Raw genomic sequence first — 16,125 nt, 5'->3', positions numbered from 1 at the left:
ATACCCGGAGGAAACCCCGCAGCCACAGGGAGAATGTGCAAACTCCACACAGCCCGAGGCTGGAATCAAACCTGGGACCCTGGTGCTGTGGGGCAGCAGTGCTAACCACTGAGCCACCGTGCCATGAGATTATCTTGGACTATGGTGCAGTAGCTACAAAGTAAAATAGTTGTCTGAAATGATAATGTTTGCATGCAAGAACATGTCTAAATTTAAATGTTTCTGTTTTAAATTGGAGACCCACGTGTCTGTGCAGTGCACCAATTAGATGTGTATCTTATTCTATATCACTGTTTATCCGAGAATAGGTTAGCACTTTTTTGAAGATGAACTGTCATTCTGTGAGCATAATGACATGAAGGGAAGTTGTTATTTGCAAATTGGAAATATCAAATAAGATTCCTTGACTTGAAAGTTAGTTAAACTTTCTTGAAAACAATGATTGTCGAATGATAAAGCACAGGGATTGTGTTGGTGCATCATGCTCTGTGCTATCTCTGAATTGTAAATCGTAGCTTTATGCCTCAAATTGTATTCTGATTTTATTACCTTTTTTCAGTTCTTCTTTAGTGACCTCTATCCTTTGTGATGCACACAAGGCAAAGAAGTTCAAGGTGATAGTGGTAGACAGCCGGCCTAAACTGGAAGGAAGAGAGGCACTCCGGAGATTAGTGCGGAATGGGATTCACTGCACTTACATTCTGATTAGTGCTGTGTCTTATATTCTACCTGAGGTGTGTTTGTAAATATCCTTAAATGTCTTTCTGTTTATCACTTTTTCTGCTTAGGGTGTCCTGCCTTTTTTGAAAAACAAACTTTTTTCTGTTCAATGAGACACAACGTCTTGGGGAACTGTATGACAAGAAAATACTACTTTTTGTTCTATCCATTTTAGATCTTTTGAGTGCACATAACATTGTTTTGGTTTTGACTAGAAAGGTTGCTGATAATGACACTGAAAGATTAGCATTGACACCTGCCAGACAACACTGTTGCACTACCTCCTTACCATCACTAGATGCTCACGAATTTCCTTTGGGGCCAAAAGTAATGCTTTGCTGATTGAGTTCTATGTAAGAGTGTATTAAAAATTAAGCTAATGCCCCAGTTGGTCAGGACTTTATAGCCAGAGAAAAGCATCTTCGTTTCTGTGTCAGTGTGATGTTTCGAGCTTTGTGATTGGCTTTGACACTGTGATCATTGTGAAAGGTACAGAGAGAAGCAGTGACAAAGTGCACATAAGTTATTCTGTGAAACATGCAGAAGGAGGGGTGTACATAAAAATATATCTAAAAACAAGACATTTCATATGTTGGGAATCTTAAATAAAAACTGGAAGTGCTGGAAATACCTTGGCTCTGGAAACATTTGTGGTGCAGGAAACAGTTAATGTTTCAAGTCATGACCTTGAATTATAAATATCTCGTGCATTCAATGAAAATGAGTAAACAAACAAACACAGAATAGAACTCTTGGGCTGGGGTGTGGCAGCAAGTGTGTAAATGAGGTCATTATGTGAATAAAATATAACAGGAGAGAATGTAGCTGAAATTGTTGGAGGAAAGCAGCACACTCAGTGGAAGACTAGGAAAGAATGACAGAATCTGAATGTGAGATCAGCAAAGATGGGACTTATTTTTCAAATACAAATTCTGTGCAATGTCACAGCAAGTTAAGTGGAGTAAGTTTTAAAATGCTGTCTCACCTATCACAGTTTTCGCCTGTCTTCAAAATGTATGTGACATCTGAAATTACAGAAAAAAATTGTATGATTCAAATTTTGTATAGTATTTGGTGATTGAAAACATTATTCAACATTTGCATAGCCTTTCCTGTCCTCCCATGTAATTAATTTAGCTGCTTGGAAATATTTTATTTTTTGGAATGACATTTGGTCTACCCCAAGGTTTGCATTAACTATCCAACATCATTTTTCACATAGGTTTCTAAAGTGTTCCTGGGTGCACATGCCCTCCTGGCGAATGGCTATGTAATGTCACGTGTGGGGACATCACAGATCGCACTTTTGGCCAAAGCATTCAATGTCCCAGTCCTGGTGTGTTGTGAAACATACAAGTTTTGTGAAAGAGTTCAGACGGATTCATTTGTATCGAATGAACTAGGTAAGTATTATATTTTCTTTCTCTCTTAAACAGTTACAGTTTTGAATGAAGGAGTGGTCTATTTATGAAGTTATATAATAGAACTTATGTTAAATGAAGGCACATTAGTAATATGGCCTATTCACTAGTGTTTGTGGAGGGTGCAAATAACGCTGGCTACTCATTTGAAAAACGATAATCTGATTTTCTTGAAAACTATTTCTGTTCAATGTCTCCTTAGCTAGCACCATTGTTTGTGATGTCAGATACAAAGTTCCATGCTACCCTCCACCTGGCCCTGGTAGTATTAGGGAAGTTAGCATAGGAGTGAACATAAAACGTATTCTATAGAAAAATGAGGAATTTTCTTTCTGTTCAGGACGATAAATTAAAGTGGACAGTTCAGGAATTGTTTGTGGAGAGTGATGTTAACCTTCACTTACTATTTATGTCAATACTGAAATGTAATAATATTGAATTACTTTCTGTTTTTATAGTTTTGTCTATTGTTTTATCATATATCCTCTTTCAAGCTGTGACTTGTTGCACAGTAGTCTATACCCCAACTGCTTCGACTGTTTATTTCATCATGGTCTTCAGCTGTGCTTGTGCTATACAATCCTAATAGTGTGGAGAAAGTGAGGTCTGCAGATGCTGGAGATCAGAGCTGGAAATGTGTTGCTGGAAAAGCGCAGCAGGTCAGGCAGCATCCAGGGAACAGGAGAATCGACGTTTCGGGACATTTCCTGAAGAAGGGCTTATGCCCGAAAAGTCGATTCTCCTGTTCCCTGGATGCTGCCTGACCTGCTGCGCTTTTCCAGCAACACATTTCCAATCCTAATAGTGTGGTCATTTAATTCTTGTATCAGATTCGGCATGGGTAGTGAAATATTATATTAGACTTCACAACTGAAATTAAACAATTAAGAAATTAAAGATAATTATTTATATTTCACTTTTCTGTCTCCACTACTTTAATTTTTGTTTTCTCTATGGATACTTTAGTATTTATTAAATTTGGCTTTACATAAAAAATGAGATATTTATTTGCTTTCTGTTGCGTACAAGTTTCATTGCACCTTTTGGAACTGAGAATAAGATGGGAAAATTTGGCTCTTGACAGAAAAGTGACTACAAAGGTTTATGTCGATAACTTTGGTCTCATTATTATTGCAAGTGCTTAATCTTCTAAGGAATTTGTTTTTAAAAATACAACGTTTGTTGTGGCGGAACAGAGTATTCTGTTCATAGGCCTAACAGACCAGTTATATCTTGAAAAGGTAACTTATCTATGGGTTAATTGTGACAACATGTATACGGCATGGTGGCACAGTGGTTAGCACTGCTGCCTCACAATGCCAGAGACCCGGGTTCAATTCCCGCCTCAGGCAACTGACTGTGTGGAGTTTGCACATTCTCCCCGTGTCCGCGTGGGTTTCCTCCGGGTGCTCTGGTTTCCTCCCACAATCCAAAAATGTGCAGGTTAGGTGAATTGGCCATGCTAAATTGCCCATCGTGTTAGGTGAAGGGGTAAATGTAGGGGAATGGGTCTGGGTGGGATGCTCTTCGGAAGGTCGATGTGGACTGGTTGGGCCAAAGGGCCTGTTTCCACACTGTATGTAATCTAATCTAATTTTCATGTGTTATTAACCTCATAGATGAATAAACCATTGCTGATCTCCTATTTCTGAATTATTATTGAGTGAAAGAAATACTTGCATTGTTACAGCACCTTTTTCTAGCACAAGATATCCCAAGACATCTTCCAACCAATAAAGTTCAGTTATAGGTCTAAGTTCATAGTGAATTTCCTCAATTTTCAGATGACCCGGATGATCTTTTGATGACTCGGAATGGAAGCACTCCACTGAAGAGTTGGCACTCAAATCCTAAACTGCACCTTCTTAACTTGGTATATGACGTCACACCACCTGACTTCGTTGATTTGGTAATCACAGACTTGGGAATGATCCCGTGTACCTCAGTTCCAGTTGTACTCCGTGTAAAGAATGTGGAGTAGTGGAACATTGTGAAACCATCTGATCAATTGCTATGGACCGTGATGATTGTGGCTACAGTGTTAATCAAGTTTCACTGGCATCTATAATAAAAAAAAAAGGTTCGTTCATTCTTTGTGTTCTTCTGTGGAATGACCATGAGAAAATTTGTTGAATTTGTTTCAACGTGATTGTACTTGCTGAACATGCTCACAATGTCCTCTTTCAAGTAACTCCCATAGATCCTGTTGAACAAGTTAGAGCGAAAATATTTGGTTTAATCTTCAGTCCTTGATAGACGTCATAGGAAGGATGTACCAACCATTTCATTTGTTCAGCTTTCCAACTGGGAGGATCTGGGAGCGGCATGAGATGAGTCACTCATCCCCATATGACATTACAACAACAAAAACATTGTTTTTTTTTTGCTTCTATCCTTGTTGTCAACGGATTTCACAAAGACTTATGAGCAGTGGAAGGGGATATCAGAAGGTGCAATCAGATTCTTGGACAAACAGTTGAGTATTATGGGGGGAGTTCTTAAGACAGAAAGGTTTAGCCAGGGAATCCCATAGCTTCATGACTGAAAGCATCACTAACAATAGTGAGATGAAGGAGATTTGCAAGAGACAATGTAATAAATAGCAATCTGCATTCTGACAAAAGATCATTGGACTCAAAACTTTAACACTGTGTTCTCTCTGCAGATGCTGCCAGACCTGCTGAGTTTCTCCAGCAGTTTATGTTGTTGTAATGAATAACAAGATTTGGCTTAGTATGAGGTTTTAAAAATTGAGAGAGGCATAGATGCATGAGGATTTCTGCAAATGTATACCAAATTTAAATGGATGTTTGGGAGTTGCTGACGTAGTGGTGTTATCAGTGGATTAGGCAGCTAGAGGTACAGGCTCATTCTGAGAGGACTTGGGTTCAAATCCTATCATGGCAGCTGATGGAATTGATGTTGCAGTAAAAGAAAATCTGGACTTAAAAGTTGGTAAGAGCGGTCACTATGGCAACTATATTGATTTTTGTCAAAGCCCATTCAAGTTGATTGATATCCTTTAGAGAAGGAAGTCCGTAAACTTTACGTGGACTGGTGCATATGTAATTCCAGATCCATTGTAAAGATGAATGCAATTGCCTTCTGAAATTGCCAAAAGCCACTACGTTCAAGGGCAGTTAGAGAGGGGACAGAGACCCTTGCCATTCTTAGAAATGACAAAGTGAGTCAACAAAAGCATGGGTGCTAGATGATTGAGACTTCTTGATTATATGTTTTATTGAGCTATGTCTCTTGACTAAACTTAAAATATAAACCATAAGTATTAATTTAACCTGGCGCAGTGTTTTGTAGAGGAATAAGACAGTGCTATGTTCTGGGTCTGTAAATTGAAAGAACAAAAATGGCCCTTAGTAGAGTGAATTGCTCTTTTTGTCGGATGTGGGAGTTTAGGGAGAGTTTACGGGTTACTGAGGATTATATTTGCAATAAATGCCGTTGGTTGCGAATCCTATCAGATCGAATGGGTTGGTTGGAGAAACAGTTAGAAGCAATGAGGAATTTACAAGAGCAAGGGGATGTGATGGATGGCAGTTATAGGAAGGGGTTTAAGTCTCAGATACAGTCACATAGGAGTTAACTCCAGGAAAGGTAAGAGAGGTAGGCAGGTAGTGCAGGAGTCTTCTGTGGCTATCCCCATTTTAAGTAAGTGTGCTGTTTTGCAAAATGTAGGGGGTGAAGGATTCTCAGGGAAACATAGCACGAACAGCCAAGTTTCTGGTATTGAGACTGTCTCTAATGCAATGAGAGGTACGTCGGGTTCCAAGAGATCAATTGTGTTAGGGGATTCTGTAGTTAGAGGTACAGACAGATGTTTCTGTGGCCAGCAGAGAAAAAGCAGAATAGTGTGTTGTTTCCCTGGTGCCAGGATCAAGGATGTCTCAGAGAGGGTGCAGAATGTTCTCACGGGGGAGAAGGGCCAGCAGGAGGTCATTGTACACAATGGAACCAGGAAGGGGAAATAGGAAGAGGAAAGATTGAGATTCTGAAGGGAGATTAAAGAGAGTTAGGCAGGAATTTTAAAAGGAGGTCCTCGAGAGCAGTAATATCTGGATTGCTCCCGGTGCTACAAGCTCCTGAGGGTAGGAATAGGAGGATAGAGCAGATGAATGCATGGCTGAGGAGCTGGTTTATGGGAGAAGGATTCACATTTTTGGATCATTGGAAGCTGTTTTGGGGTAGAAGTGACCTGTACAAGAAGGACGGATTGCACCTAAATTGGGAGGGGACTAATATACTGGCAGGGTGATTTGTTAGAGCTGCTCGGGAAGATTTAAACTAGTAAGGTGGGAGGGTCGGACCCAGGTGGATAGTGAGGAAAGATTTCAATTTGAGACTGGTACAGTTGAGAACAAAGGTGAATCAAATAGTCGAGGAAGGCAGGGACATAGCAGAGAACAAGGTAGGACAGATAAATTAAACTGCATTTATTTCAATGCAAGAGGCCTAACAGGGAAGGCACATGAACTCAGGGCATGGTTAGGAACATGGGACTGGGATATCATAGCAATTACAGAAATATGACTCAGGGATGGACAGCATTGGCAGCTGAATGTTCCAGGATACAAAAATGGTATAGGAAGGATAGAAGGAGAGGCGTTTTTGATAAGGGATAGCATTGCAGCTGTGCCTAGGGAAGATATTCCTGGAAATACATCCAGGCAAGTTATTTGGTTGGAACTGAGAAATAAGAAAGGGATGATCACCTTATTGGGTTTGTATTATAGACCCCTAACAGTCAGAAGGAAATTGAGAAACACATTTGTAAGGAGATGTCAGTTATCCGTAAGAATGATAGGGTGGTTATGGTAGGGGATTTTAATTTTCCAAACATAGACTGGGACTGCCATTTTGTTACGGGTTTAGATGCAGAGGAATTTGTTAAATATGTACAAGAACATTTTCTGATTCAGTATGTGGATGTACCTACTAGAGAAGGTGCAAAACCTGACCTACTCTTGGGAAATTAGACAGGGCAGGTGAATGAGGTGTCACTGGGGAAGCACTTTGGGGCCAGCAACCATAATTCTATTAGTTTTAAAATAGTGATGGAAAAGGATAGACTAGATCTAAAAGTCGAAGTTCTAAATTGGAGGAAGGCAAATTTTGACGGTATTAGAACTTTCAAAAGCTGACTGGGTGAGATGTTCGCAGATAAAGGGACAGCTGGAAAATGGGAAGCCTTCAGAAATTAGATAACGAGAATCCAGAGAAAGTGTATTCCTGTTAGGTTAAAAGGAAAGGCTGGTAAGAATAAGGAATGCTGGATAACTAAAGAAATTGAGGGTTTGGTTAAGAAAAAGAAGGTAGCATATGTCAGGTACAGACAGGATAGATTGAGTATGAAGGCAATAGGAGTATACTTAAGAGAGAAATCAGGAGGGCAAAAAGGGGCCATGAGATAGCTTTGGCAAATAGAATTACGGAGAATCCAAAGGGTGTTTACAAATACATTAAGAACAAAAAGGTAACTAGGGAGAGAATAGGGCCCCTCAAAGATCAGCAACGCGGCCTTTGTGTGGAACCACAGGAGATGGGGGAGATACTAAACGAGTATTTTGCATCAGTATTTACTGTGGAAAAGGACATGTAAGATATAGACTGTAGGAAATTAGATGGTGACATCTTGAAAAACGTCCATTTTACAGAGGAGGAAGTGCTGGATGTCTTGAAATACATAAAAATAGATAAATCCCCAGTACCTGATCAGGTGTACCTTAGACCTCTGTGGGAAGCTAGGGAAGTGATTGCTGGGCCTCTTACTGAGATATTTGTATCATGGATAGTCACAGGTGAGGTGCCGGAAGACTGGAGGTTGGCTAACGTGGTGCCACTGTTTAAGAAAGGTGCTAAGGACAAGCCAGGGAACTATAGACCAGTGAGCCTGATGTTGGTGGGCAAGTTGTTGGAGGGAATCCTAAGGGACAGGATGTACATGTATTTGGAAAGGCAAGAACTGATTAGGGATAGTCAACATGGCTTTATGCGTGGGAAATTATGTCTCACGAACTTGATTGAGCTTTTTGAAGAGGTAACAGAGGAATGATGAGGGCAGAGCAGTAGATGTGATCTATATGGACTTCAGTAAGGTGTTCGACAAGATTCCCCATGGGAGTCTGGTGAGCAAGGTTAGATGTCATGAAATACAAGGAGAACTCGTAATTTGGATACAGAACTGGCTCAAAGGTAGAAGACAGAGGGTGGTGGTGGAGGGTTGTTTTTCAGACTGGAGGCCTGTGACCAGTGGAGTGCCACAAGGATCGGTGCTGTGTCCACTGCTTTTAATCATTTATACAAATGATTTGGATGTGAGCATAAGACGTACAGTTAGTAAGTTTGCCAATGACACCAAAATTGGAGGTGTAGTGGATAGCGAAGAAGGTTACCTCAGATTACAACGGGATGTTGATCAGATGGGCCCGTGGGCTGAGAAGTGGCAGATGGAGTTTAGTTCAGATAAATGCGAGGTGCTGCATTTTGGGAAAGCAAGTCTGAGCTGGACTTGTACACTTAATGGTAAGGTCCTAGGGAGTGTTGCTGAACAAAGAGACCTTGGAGTGCAGGTTCATAGCTCCTTGAAAGTGGAGTTGCAGGTAGATGGGATAGTGAAGGCGGCATTTGGTATGCTTTCCTTTATTGGTCAGAGTATTGAATACAGGAGTTGGGAGATCATTTTAGGTTAGGGCACTGTTGGAATATTGAGTGCAATTCTGGTCTCCTTTCTATCGGAAAGATGTTGTGAAACTTGAAACGGTTCAGAAAAGATTTACAAGGATGTTGCCAGAGTTGGAGGACTTGAGCTATAGGGAGAGGTTGAATAGGCTGGGGCTGTTTTCCCTGGAGTGTCGGAGGCTGAGAGGTGTCATTGTAGAGGTTTATAAAATCATGGGGGGCATGGATAGGATAAACAGACAAAGTCTTTCCCCTGGGGTGGGGGAGTCCAGAACTGGAGGGCATTGGTTTACGGTGAGAGGAGAAAGATATGATATAAGTGGCAACTTTTTCACGCAGAGAGTGGTATGTGTATGGAATGAGCTGCCAGAGGAAGTGGTGGAGGCTGGAACAATTGCAACATTTAAAAGGCATCTGGATGGTTATATGAATAGGAAGGGTTTGGAGGGATATGGGCCAGGTGCTGGTAGGTGGTACTAGATTGGGTTGGGATATGTGGTCAGCATGGATGGGTTGGACCAAAGGGTCTGCTTCCATGCTGTACAATCCCTATGACTCTATGACCTGATGCAGGATATGAGCCAGACACGGGATATTTAAATTCACTGGAGCTTCATAGTGGATGGGAGACCTGTGAAAAGAGAATTGGTTTAGTCTGGTCTGGAGGTGAGAAAGAAATGGAAGAGGACTTCACTGGGAGATAAGCATTGTGGAGAGATGAAGCAAATGGTGTTATAGAGATGGACACCACTATAGCCTAGATGCTGGAGAGAATGTTGGGAAGAAATTTTTGCTCAGTTGCATTGTAGTGATGCTATACCTCCTAAACTCACCAAACAGCGAAACATGCATCATCCCCATGAAACTCTCTTTTTCGGGTGTTGGGGTGGGGGGAGGAGGAAACAGTGCCACAAGATATACATAACTGAAAGTTTGCAACACTGTACAAGGTCACCATACAGCTTTCAAGAAGAAATTTCCCTAATTAGCATAGTGGTTTTAAAAATCCACTCTCCAGCACTGCTTTTCATTTTATTACTTTTTCAACAAACTCACAAGTTAAAGTACAAATGCATACACTATGAGTATCTGTTAAGACTGTATCCTTAATAACTGGGTCTCTATTACATTTTGTTTTTAGTTGCTAGTCAGAATTGGAACAATTACTTTGGGGATATGGCTAATTCATTGTGCAAACACAAATGTAATTAACATTATTTGTAGTTTTATATACTGTTATACTGCTCGTTGAAGGAGAACGTTGCACTTTTATTTACTAACTTAGAAAGTACATCCTATGGAACTGCTCCCATCTCTCAGTTTTAAAATTAATCCAGAAATTTTACTTGACCCTTATTTAAAGAGTTACCTCCTCCTATTTCCCTTCTTGAGCCTTCCCTTACAATGCATAGCTACTTGAGAGATGCAGTCAATCTAATCTTAAACCAGTCGGTATTGTTCACAATTAGTTGCAAGGCACATTGTTCTGCCAATATTTTGATGTTTTCAGTCACATTATTACAGTAAAAGTGTGAACTGTGTGAACATGACTGCAGCTTTTAAATGGGAGGATTTTACTTTTGCCAATAGATGGCAGTAGTATTCTGAATAATGGCAGAGATTTCAACAAATGCCCAATTTAAACTTCAGTTCTCATTCCTAAATGTTATCACTTTAACAAAATCCAACTTTTAATTTACTTGTGCTTTTCCTTTATGGCTCAGTGTGAGATTGTGTTTTAGAATGCTCATTTAAAGTGCCTTTAGAATTTCTATGATGTTATAAAGGCATATACAAATAAGCTATTGTCATCATTGCCTCTCTTGTTTGTCTCCCTTAAATGGGGGGGTAGGGGGGAAATCAAGTGATAATGGCATCTAAGACCTGAATAATGGTACAGAATTACATCACAAAACAAGGATTGTAGAGCATTACGGCAACTTTTGGTTGGGTTGGGGACTGTGCATAAGCTGTTGTGATAGGAACAGGTCTGTTCAATGCTGTTACTGCTGTTCTTGCATTCTGCTCAGTTGCACTTTTTTTCTCATTCTCTTAGGATAACCAGTGGAGCTTGTAATGTGGCTCAGTAGAAAGTATTATTGACTTGCTAGAAGCAACTTATATTCATGGGTACGCACCTGTTTGTTGTAAACAAAAGCTTTCTTTGAATTGCCACATGTTTGGGCCGGCTGCAGTTCCCTGTTGCTTTCTCCATGGTAATGCTGTGGCCAATCAGTCATGTTACCAACCAATCACCATATTTTCTCCTGTCATATAAATTGGTGTGATTGTTTGAAATTTTGCAATCTTACATTTGTACTAATGGGTGAGAGACTAAACAAAGTCAGTAACAAGAATTTCTGTTCACAATATTGTAGCTATGTGTTACAAAGTGGATGTAAAATTGCATGGACTTTGTCTTGTTAGTATTCCCCGAAGCCACACTTGGTCAAATGCTACTTTGATTGAAGGCAGTTGCACTCACCTCACTCTGGAAGACAACTCTTTAATCCTTACTTGGACTAAGGCTGTAACTGAGGCCTAGCTCTAAATAGACCTGGAGGAACCCAAACTGAGCATTGATGGACAAGTTATTGCTGAAAAAGTGCCAATTGATTGCAATGTTGATGAAGTTCCAATACTTCTTTCTGATTGCGAATAGATCAACAAAGTAGTAATTTGAAATTTTTTTAAAAATCAGAAAATAGTAGAAATATTAAGCTGATTTGGCAGGAACTGTATGTTTTATAAAAAAGTTAACATCTGAAGCTGACGACTTTTTATCAGAACTCATCATTGTTCTCCAACCGCTGCAAGACAGCAATCAACACATTAAAGAAAATGTTGAACTATATCACCATATGGTAAGTACATGGCAGAGACAGTGATACTCAACCTGTGAGATACTCTGGTTATGGTGATCTGCAAGTTGAAACATGGGGAAGACCTTCCAGCCAAGCAAAATCACATGTTAGTCGAAAAATGGGTTCTGACGGATGGTCACAGACCTGAAAAGTTAATTCTATATTCCTACCATTTTCTTTTGATTTCAGATGTTAACATGACAAGCTTTATTTTTTTTTAAAAGAGGTGGTTCTAAAGAAGTTGTAAGTGGCCACAGCAGAATCATTGTTAACAGGTATCTGCTGGGGATGAAAATGGGAGCGGTGTGTTATAATCTGAAATTGTTGAGCTCAGTAATGATGAGTGCAAAGCTGAAAAGTGACTAATTTTTAATTAAAAGGTTAGGTGGTGTTCCTCAAGCTTCCATTAAGCTTTATTACAAGGTAGGAGACTGAAAACGGGAAGCTTAGATTATAAGTGGGACAGTGTGTTATGAAGATGTGGGTGTACTGTACCTTTAAGAAAGTTAAAAGCTAGTAGAACTACCTGACAGCACCAAGTGTTCTGAACAACATATAATGTAACCTTTTGGTCCAGTTGCTAGGGTAGCTGGTTACCTGGAAACAAAAAGAAACAAATTTGAATTAGGCCAATCAGTTTAAATTATACCGTGAAAAATACCAAACTCCGATCCAGTTTGAATTTAGTATATTGACAGTATTAAAAATCAGTGGCACAAGCACGGTGGCACAGTGGTTAGCACTGCTGCCTCGCAGCGCCAGAGACCCGGGTTCAATTCCCGCCTCAGGCGACTGACTGTGTGGAGTTTGCACGTTCTCCCCGTGTCTGCGTGGGTTTCCTCCGGGTGCTCCGGTTTCCTCCCACAGTCCAAAGATGTGCAGGTCAGGTGAATTGGCCATGCTAAATTGCCCGTAGTGTTAGGTAAGGGGTAAATGTAGGGGTATGGGTGGGTTACGCTTCGGCGGGTCGGTGTGGACTTGTTGGGCCGAAGGGCCTGTTTCCACACTGTAAAGTAATCTAATCTAATCCGATGCTTTGGGGGTATAAGACCAGGGAAAATTGAACAGTTGAGGGCGAACTACCAAACCAACAACATGAAGAAGAACAACAACAACAACCAACAACAGACTGCCTGAAGAATAGCTCTCTTAAAGGTACCTTTATCGATCAGTGACCTATGAAACGGAAAACCCTAAGAAGAAGAAAAGAAGACAGAGGAAGATACAAAGAGAAGATTCAACAGCTGGCTGGTTTTGAAATCTTAATCGGGGTTTTATTGGATTAGTAAGATGTAGGTTAGAGGAAGGAGTTGTAAATAGTTGGTAGTTAATTGTTCTCTGTTATACATTAAGAAATAAATTTGTTAAAATTTTACTTAATAGTTCTTGGCCTCTCGAATTTTCACATATTACAGCATGAAATAAATCTTTTCAGTTTTGCTGATTTAAATTAAGCAGGGCAGTTTACCCTGTGACGTCACAAGTGAATTATATCAACCAGGATCTTGCTTGTGGTCTGAATGGAGATGGTCCATGCTTCTTACAGTACAACATGCAACTTTTAACAAATGTTAAAACATTATTAAAAGCTCAGTTCTGACATCCATAGTGGAACCTAATTTATGGACTAATGCTCTCAGCTATCCCAAAATATTTAAGGCCAAATGTTTCTCAGCCAAAGTCATGGCCCTATCATTAGTGAAAGCTGGTTGTAGTTTTGAATGTAATAAAATCAGAAACTTGCAACTTTTTTTTAACATTTTATACTTATATTTCAAATTTCCATCAGCTACGGTATTTTTTTTGCATGAATGCAGATAGTGTCTTGGAAGAGAATGAGGCTGTGAAGTTTAGAAAGGGACTGAATAGTTCTGATTGCATTAGTTTGAAAATATATTTACTAATATTGTGCTTATACCAGTTCCTGATTTACATGCTGCACTCTGAGTTAAGTAGTCAGGTTGGAGACTGCTCCTTTGCAACGCCTGGGTCTTTTACAAATAGTGCATTTACCGGCAGCTATAATAACTGGATGGTTAAGTTTTTCAATCAAGTTTGCTATTGCATCTTGAAAATGTTATTAATGCTAATCTAAGACTTTAGCCACAGTAGTGAATTCTGTATCTGACAGATGCTCTTAACAGGGTGGTTCTTTTTAATCAGGTCAGCCGATTTGTATATGACATCTTTCATGCTGCAGGGCCCTGAGGAACATGCTGCGGGGGCCATCATTTGAGCCAAATACCATCAGCATGACAGCACGCTGGAGTGCTTTATGAAAAAAAGATGCTTGAAATACATCAAGCAAACATTTTGGAGTCTTTGAATTCTCATTGCTGAAATTCTTAAAAGGCTGAATGACAATCTATTGCAATTTTTATGCAGGTAATTAACATGAGTAAATAACACCCCAGTGTAATTTTGGGACACCACATAGTACAGTGAATTAACATAGTAATCGCTCATTCTTTACGGAGCTCTGGATTGATTTTCATTTGTTATTGATGAAAACCCTTTTCCTGCTTGTTTATAAGGGTTTTTAAAAAGTTATTTATTTATTGGAGATGGGCAGTCAGGACTAATTGGCATCTGGAATTGAACTTGAGACGGAGGTGCTGAGCTGACATTTTGATTTCAACTGAGACACTTGCTAGGCCAAATGGTTTGAGTCAACGACTCAATTATGAAGCCTATGTAAGCCAGACAAGGTAAGGATGGTAGATTTCTTCCCTTAAGAACATTTATGACCCAGATGGGGTTTTATGATACTTTAGTTTTGGTAAGATCCTCATTGCCAGTGCAAGCATTTTATGATAATTGTATTTCATTAACTGAACTTGAATTTCCCACCTGCATGGTTGTGGTTAGTTGTCTTGATTACTATGCTTGAAAATTGAGACATGTTCTTGTATGCACTATGAGCTCCAGGAGATTGTTAACCTCAATGGTGAAATTGAAAATCACTTGCTGTGTACACATTTTCAGCTGCTTTTTGTTCTGTCAAAGAATAATTTTGCTTCCTTTAAAATTACATTTCTCGTTTTAGCTTACACATAAGAACCAGGGGCCACTCAGCCTCTCATGTCTACTATGTCATTCAATAAGATCATAGCTAATATTATTTTGTCCTCAACTTTACATTCCTCTTTACCCCTTTTTATTTATACATGGACTGGAATCGATCAGCTATAAGTCTGTCATCACTTGTGTCAGCTTTTGGCTTGTAACTTTTTGTGCCTTGAACAAGTGATGCTATTTCTAAGATTAACAAGCATCCAACATTGTGAGGAGTCAAATGGCACAAAATATATCTTTCAGTCATTTCATTATGATTTCAATGCAGTTATCAATGTCGAGTGTAATTCAAAGACAAATAGCTTAAGATGTGGCAGGATCTGTTCTACCCTCCAGCTCAATCACTGATGGGAGAAGAATGGAAATGCCCTTCCTTCTCAAAGAGAGTTGTTCCAGTATCGAAATGTTAACTCTCTGCCAAACCTGTTGAATTTCGCCAGCAATCCCTGTGTTTGTTTCAGATTTCCAGCATTGCAGTATTCAGTTCCTTTTTATCCTCCAGCTCTCTGCGTTATCATTGAAAAGACCAACAGAAACTTTTCACAAACATGTGCTCTTACTGTTATTGAAACTCTGCATCTCTGATCATGTTATTTTTCTTCTGTTATAAAAATCAACCTATTGTATAAGTGACAGTGCTGCAGTGGTGGCTTTGCTAGGAATGTAGGATCTGGTACCTAATTTTAACGCTGGAGTTTGTGTTAGTTTCTGCCAATGGCATAAAACCAACAGTTTTTCGCTTTTCATTTGCCTGGCAAATCATAGTTGAATTTAAGAAATGTGACCAGCAAATACCAAATTTCAGAGGATTTGAAGTTTGCAATGATGCTGAATCTTTCTGAGGACTTTACTTAAACTATCAGCCAATCTAAAGTATATCATCATCAGCTTTTATTGGTTAGTATTTGATTTTAATCCAGAATGCAGCTATGTTTAGGAAATTTTGACTGAGTGGAACCTGATCACAACAACATTGCTGCCAGAAGGAACAAGAAAATGAGGTTTCTGGAACAAACCTTACATGTACACCATTTCCTGTTAACAACCAGTGCTTGCTTCTGTAAGTTTGTCACATGTTTGTAGCACTGTTTTGCATTATAAATTCCTATTCTTGCTTGCATAAAATAAATGGTTTCTATAAAGTTGTCACAATTAGTTGTAGTATATTTCCTCAATTTTACAATTTCTGCTTTCTCAGCCTGTAGTATAATTAAGTCCCCTCATGGTTTGGATTTTACAATCAAATAATGACCATGCGAAACACTGACCCAGTCACCCAATCTAGTGGTATCTGAGTATTTCCACTTGTCAGATATTAGTTTGAATCTGACACCAAGTCAAGGTGATTGCCA

General features: G+C 39.5%; 1 protein-coding gene across 2 annotated transcripts in view; it reads left to right on the top strand.

Annotated features, from left to right (window-relative positions):
* Positions 1–15,925, top strand: part of eif2b4 (eukaryotic translation initiation factor 2B, subunit 4 delta) — a 59,355-nt gene extending 43,430 nt beyond the window's left edge. For both annotated transcript variants that reach the window (XM_087981761.1, XM_087981758.1), the window contains exons 11-13: positions 560–734; positions 1,943–2,123; positions 3,926–15,925. In XM_087981761.1, the coding sequence (XP_087837887.1) occupies positions 560–734; positions 1,943–2,123; positions 3,926–4,122 (553 nt within the window). In that variant the 3' untranslated portion in view covers positions 4,123–15,925. The remainder of the gene's footprint in view (positions 1–559; positions 735–1,942; positions 2,124–3,925) is intronic.
* Positions 15,926–16,125: the final 200 nt, after the last annotated feature.

This window comes from Chiloscyllium plagiosum, unplaced genomic scaffold, assembly GCF_037043375.1.
Source record: "Chiloscyllium plagiosum isolate Xiang-an unplaced genomic scaffold, Cpla_swu_hap1 HiC_scaffold_3, whole genome shotgun sequence".
Taxonomy (NCBI): domain Eukaryota; kingdom Metazoa; phylum Chordata; class Chondrichthyes; order Orectolobiformes; family Hemiscylliidae; genus Chiloscyllium; species Chiloscyllium plagiosum.
Note: the sequence above shows the minus strand (reverse complement) of the source record. Positions and strands in the feature narration are given on the sequence as shown.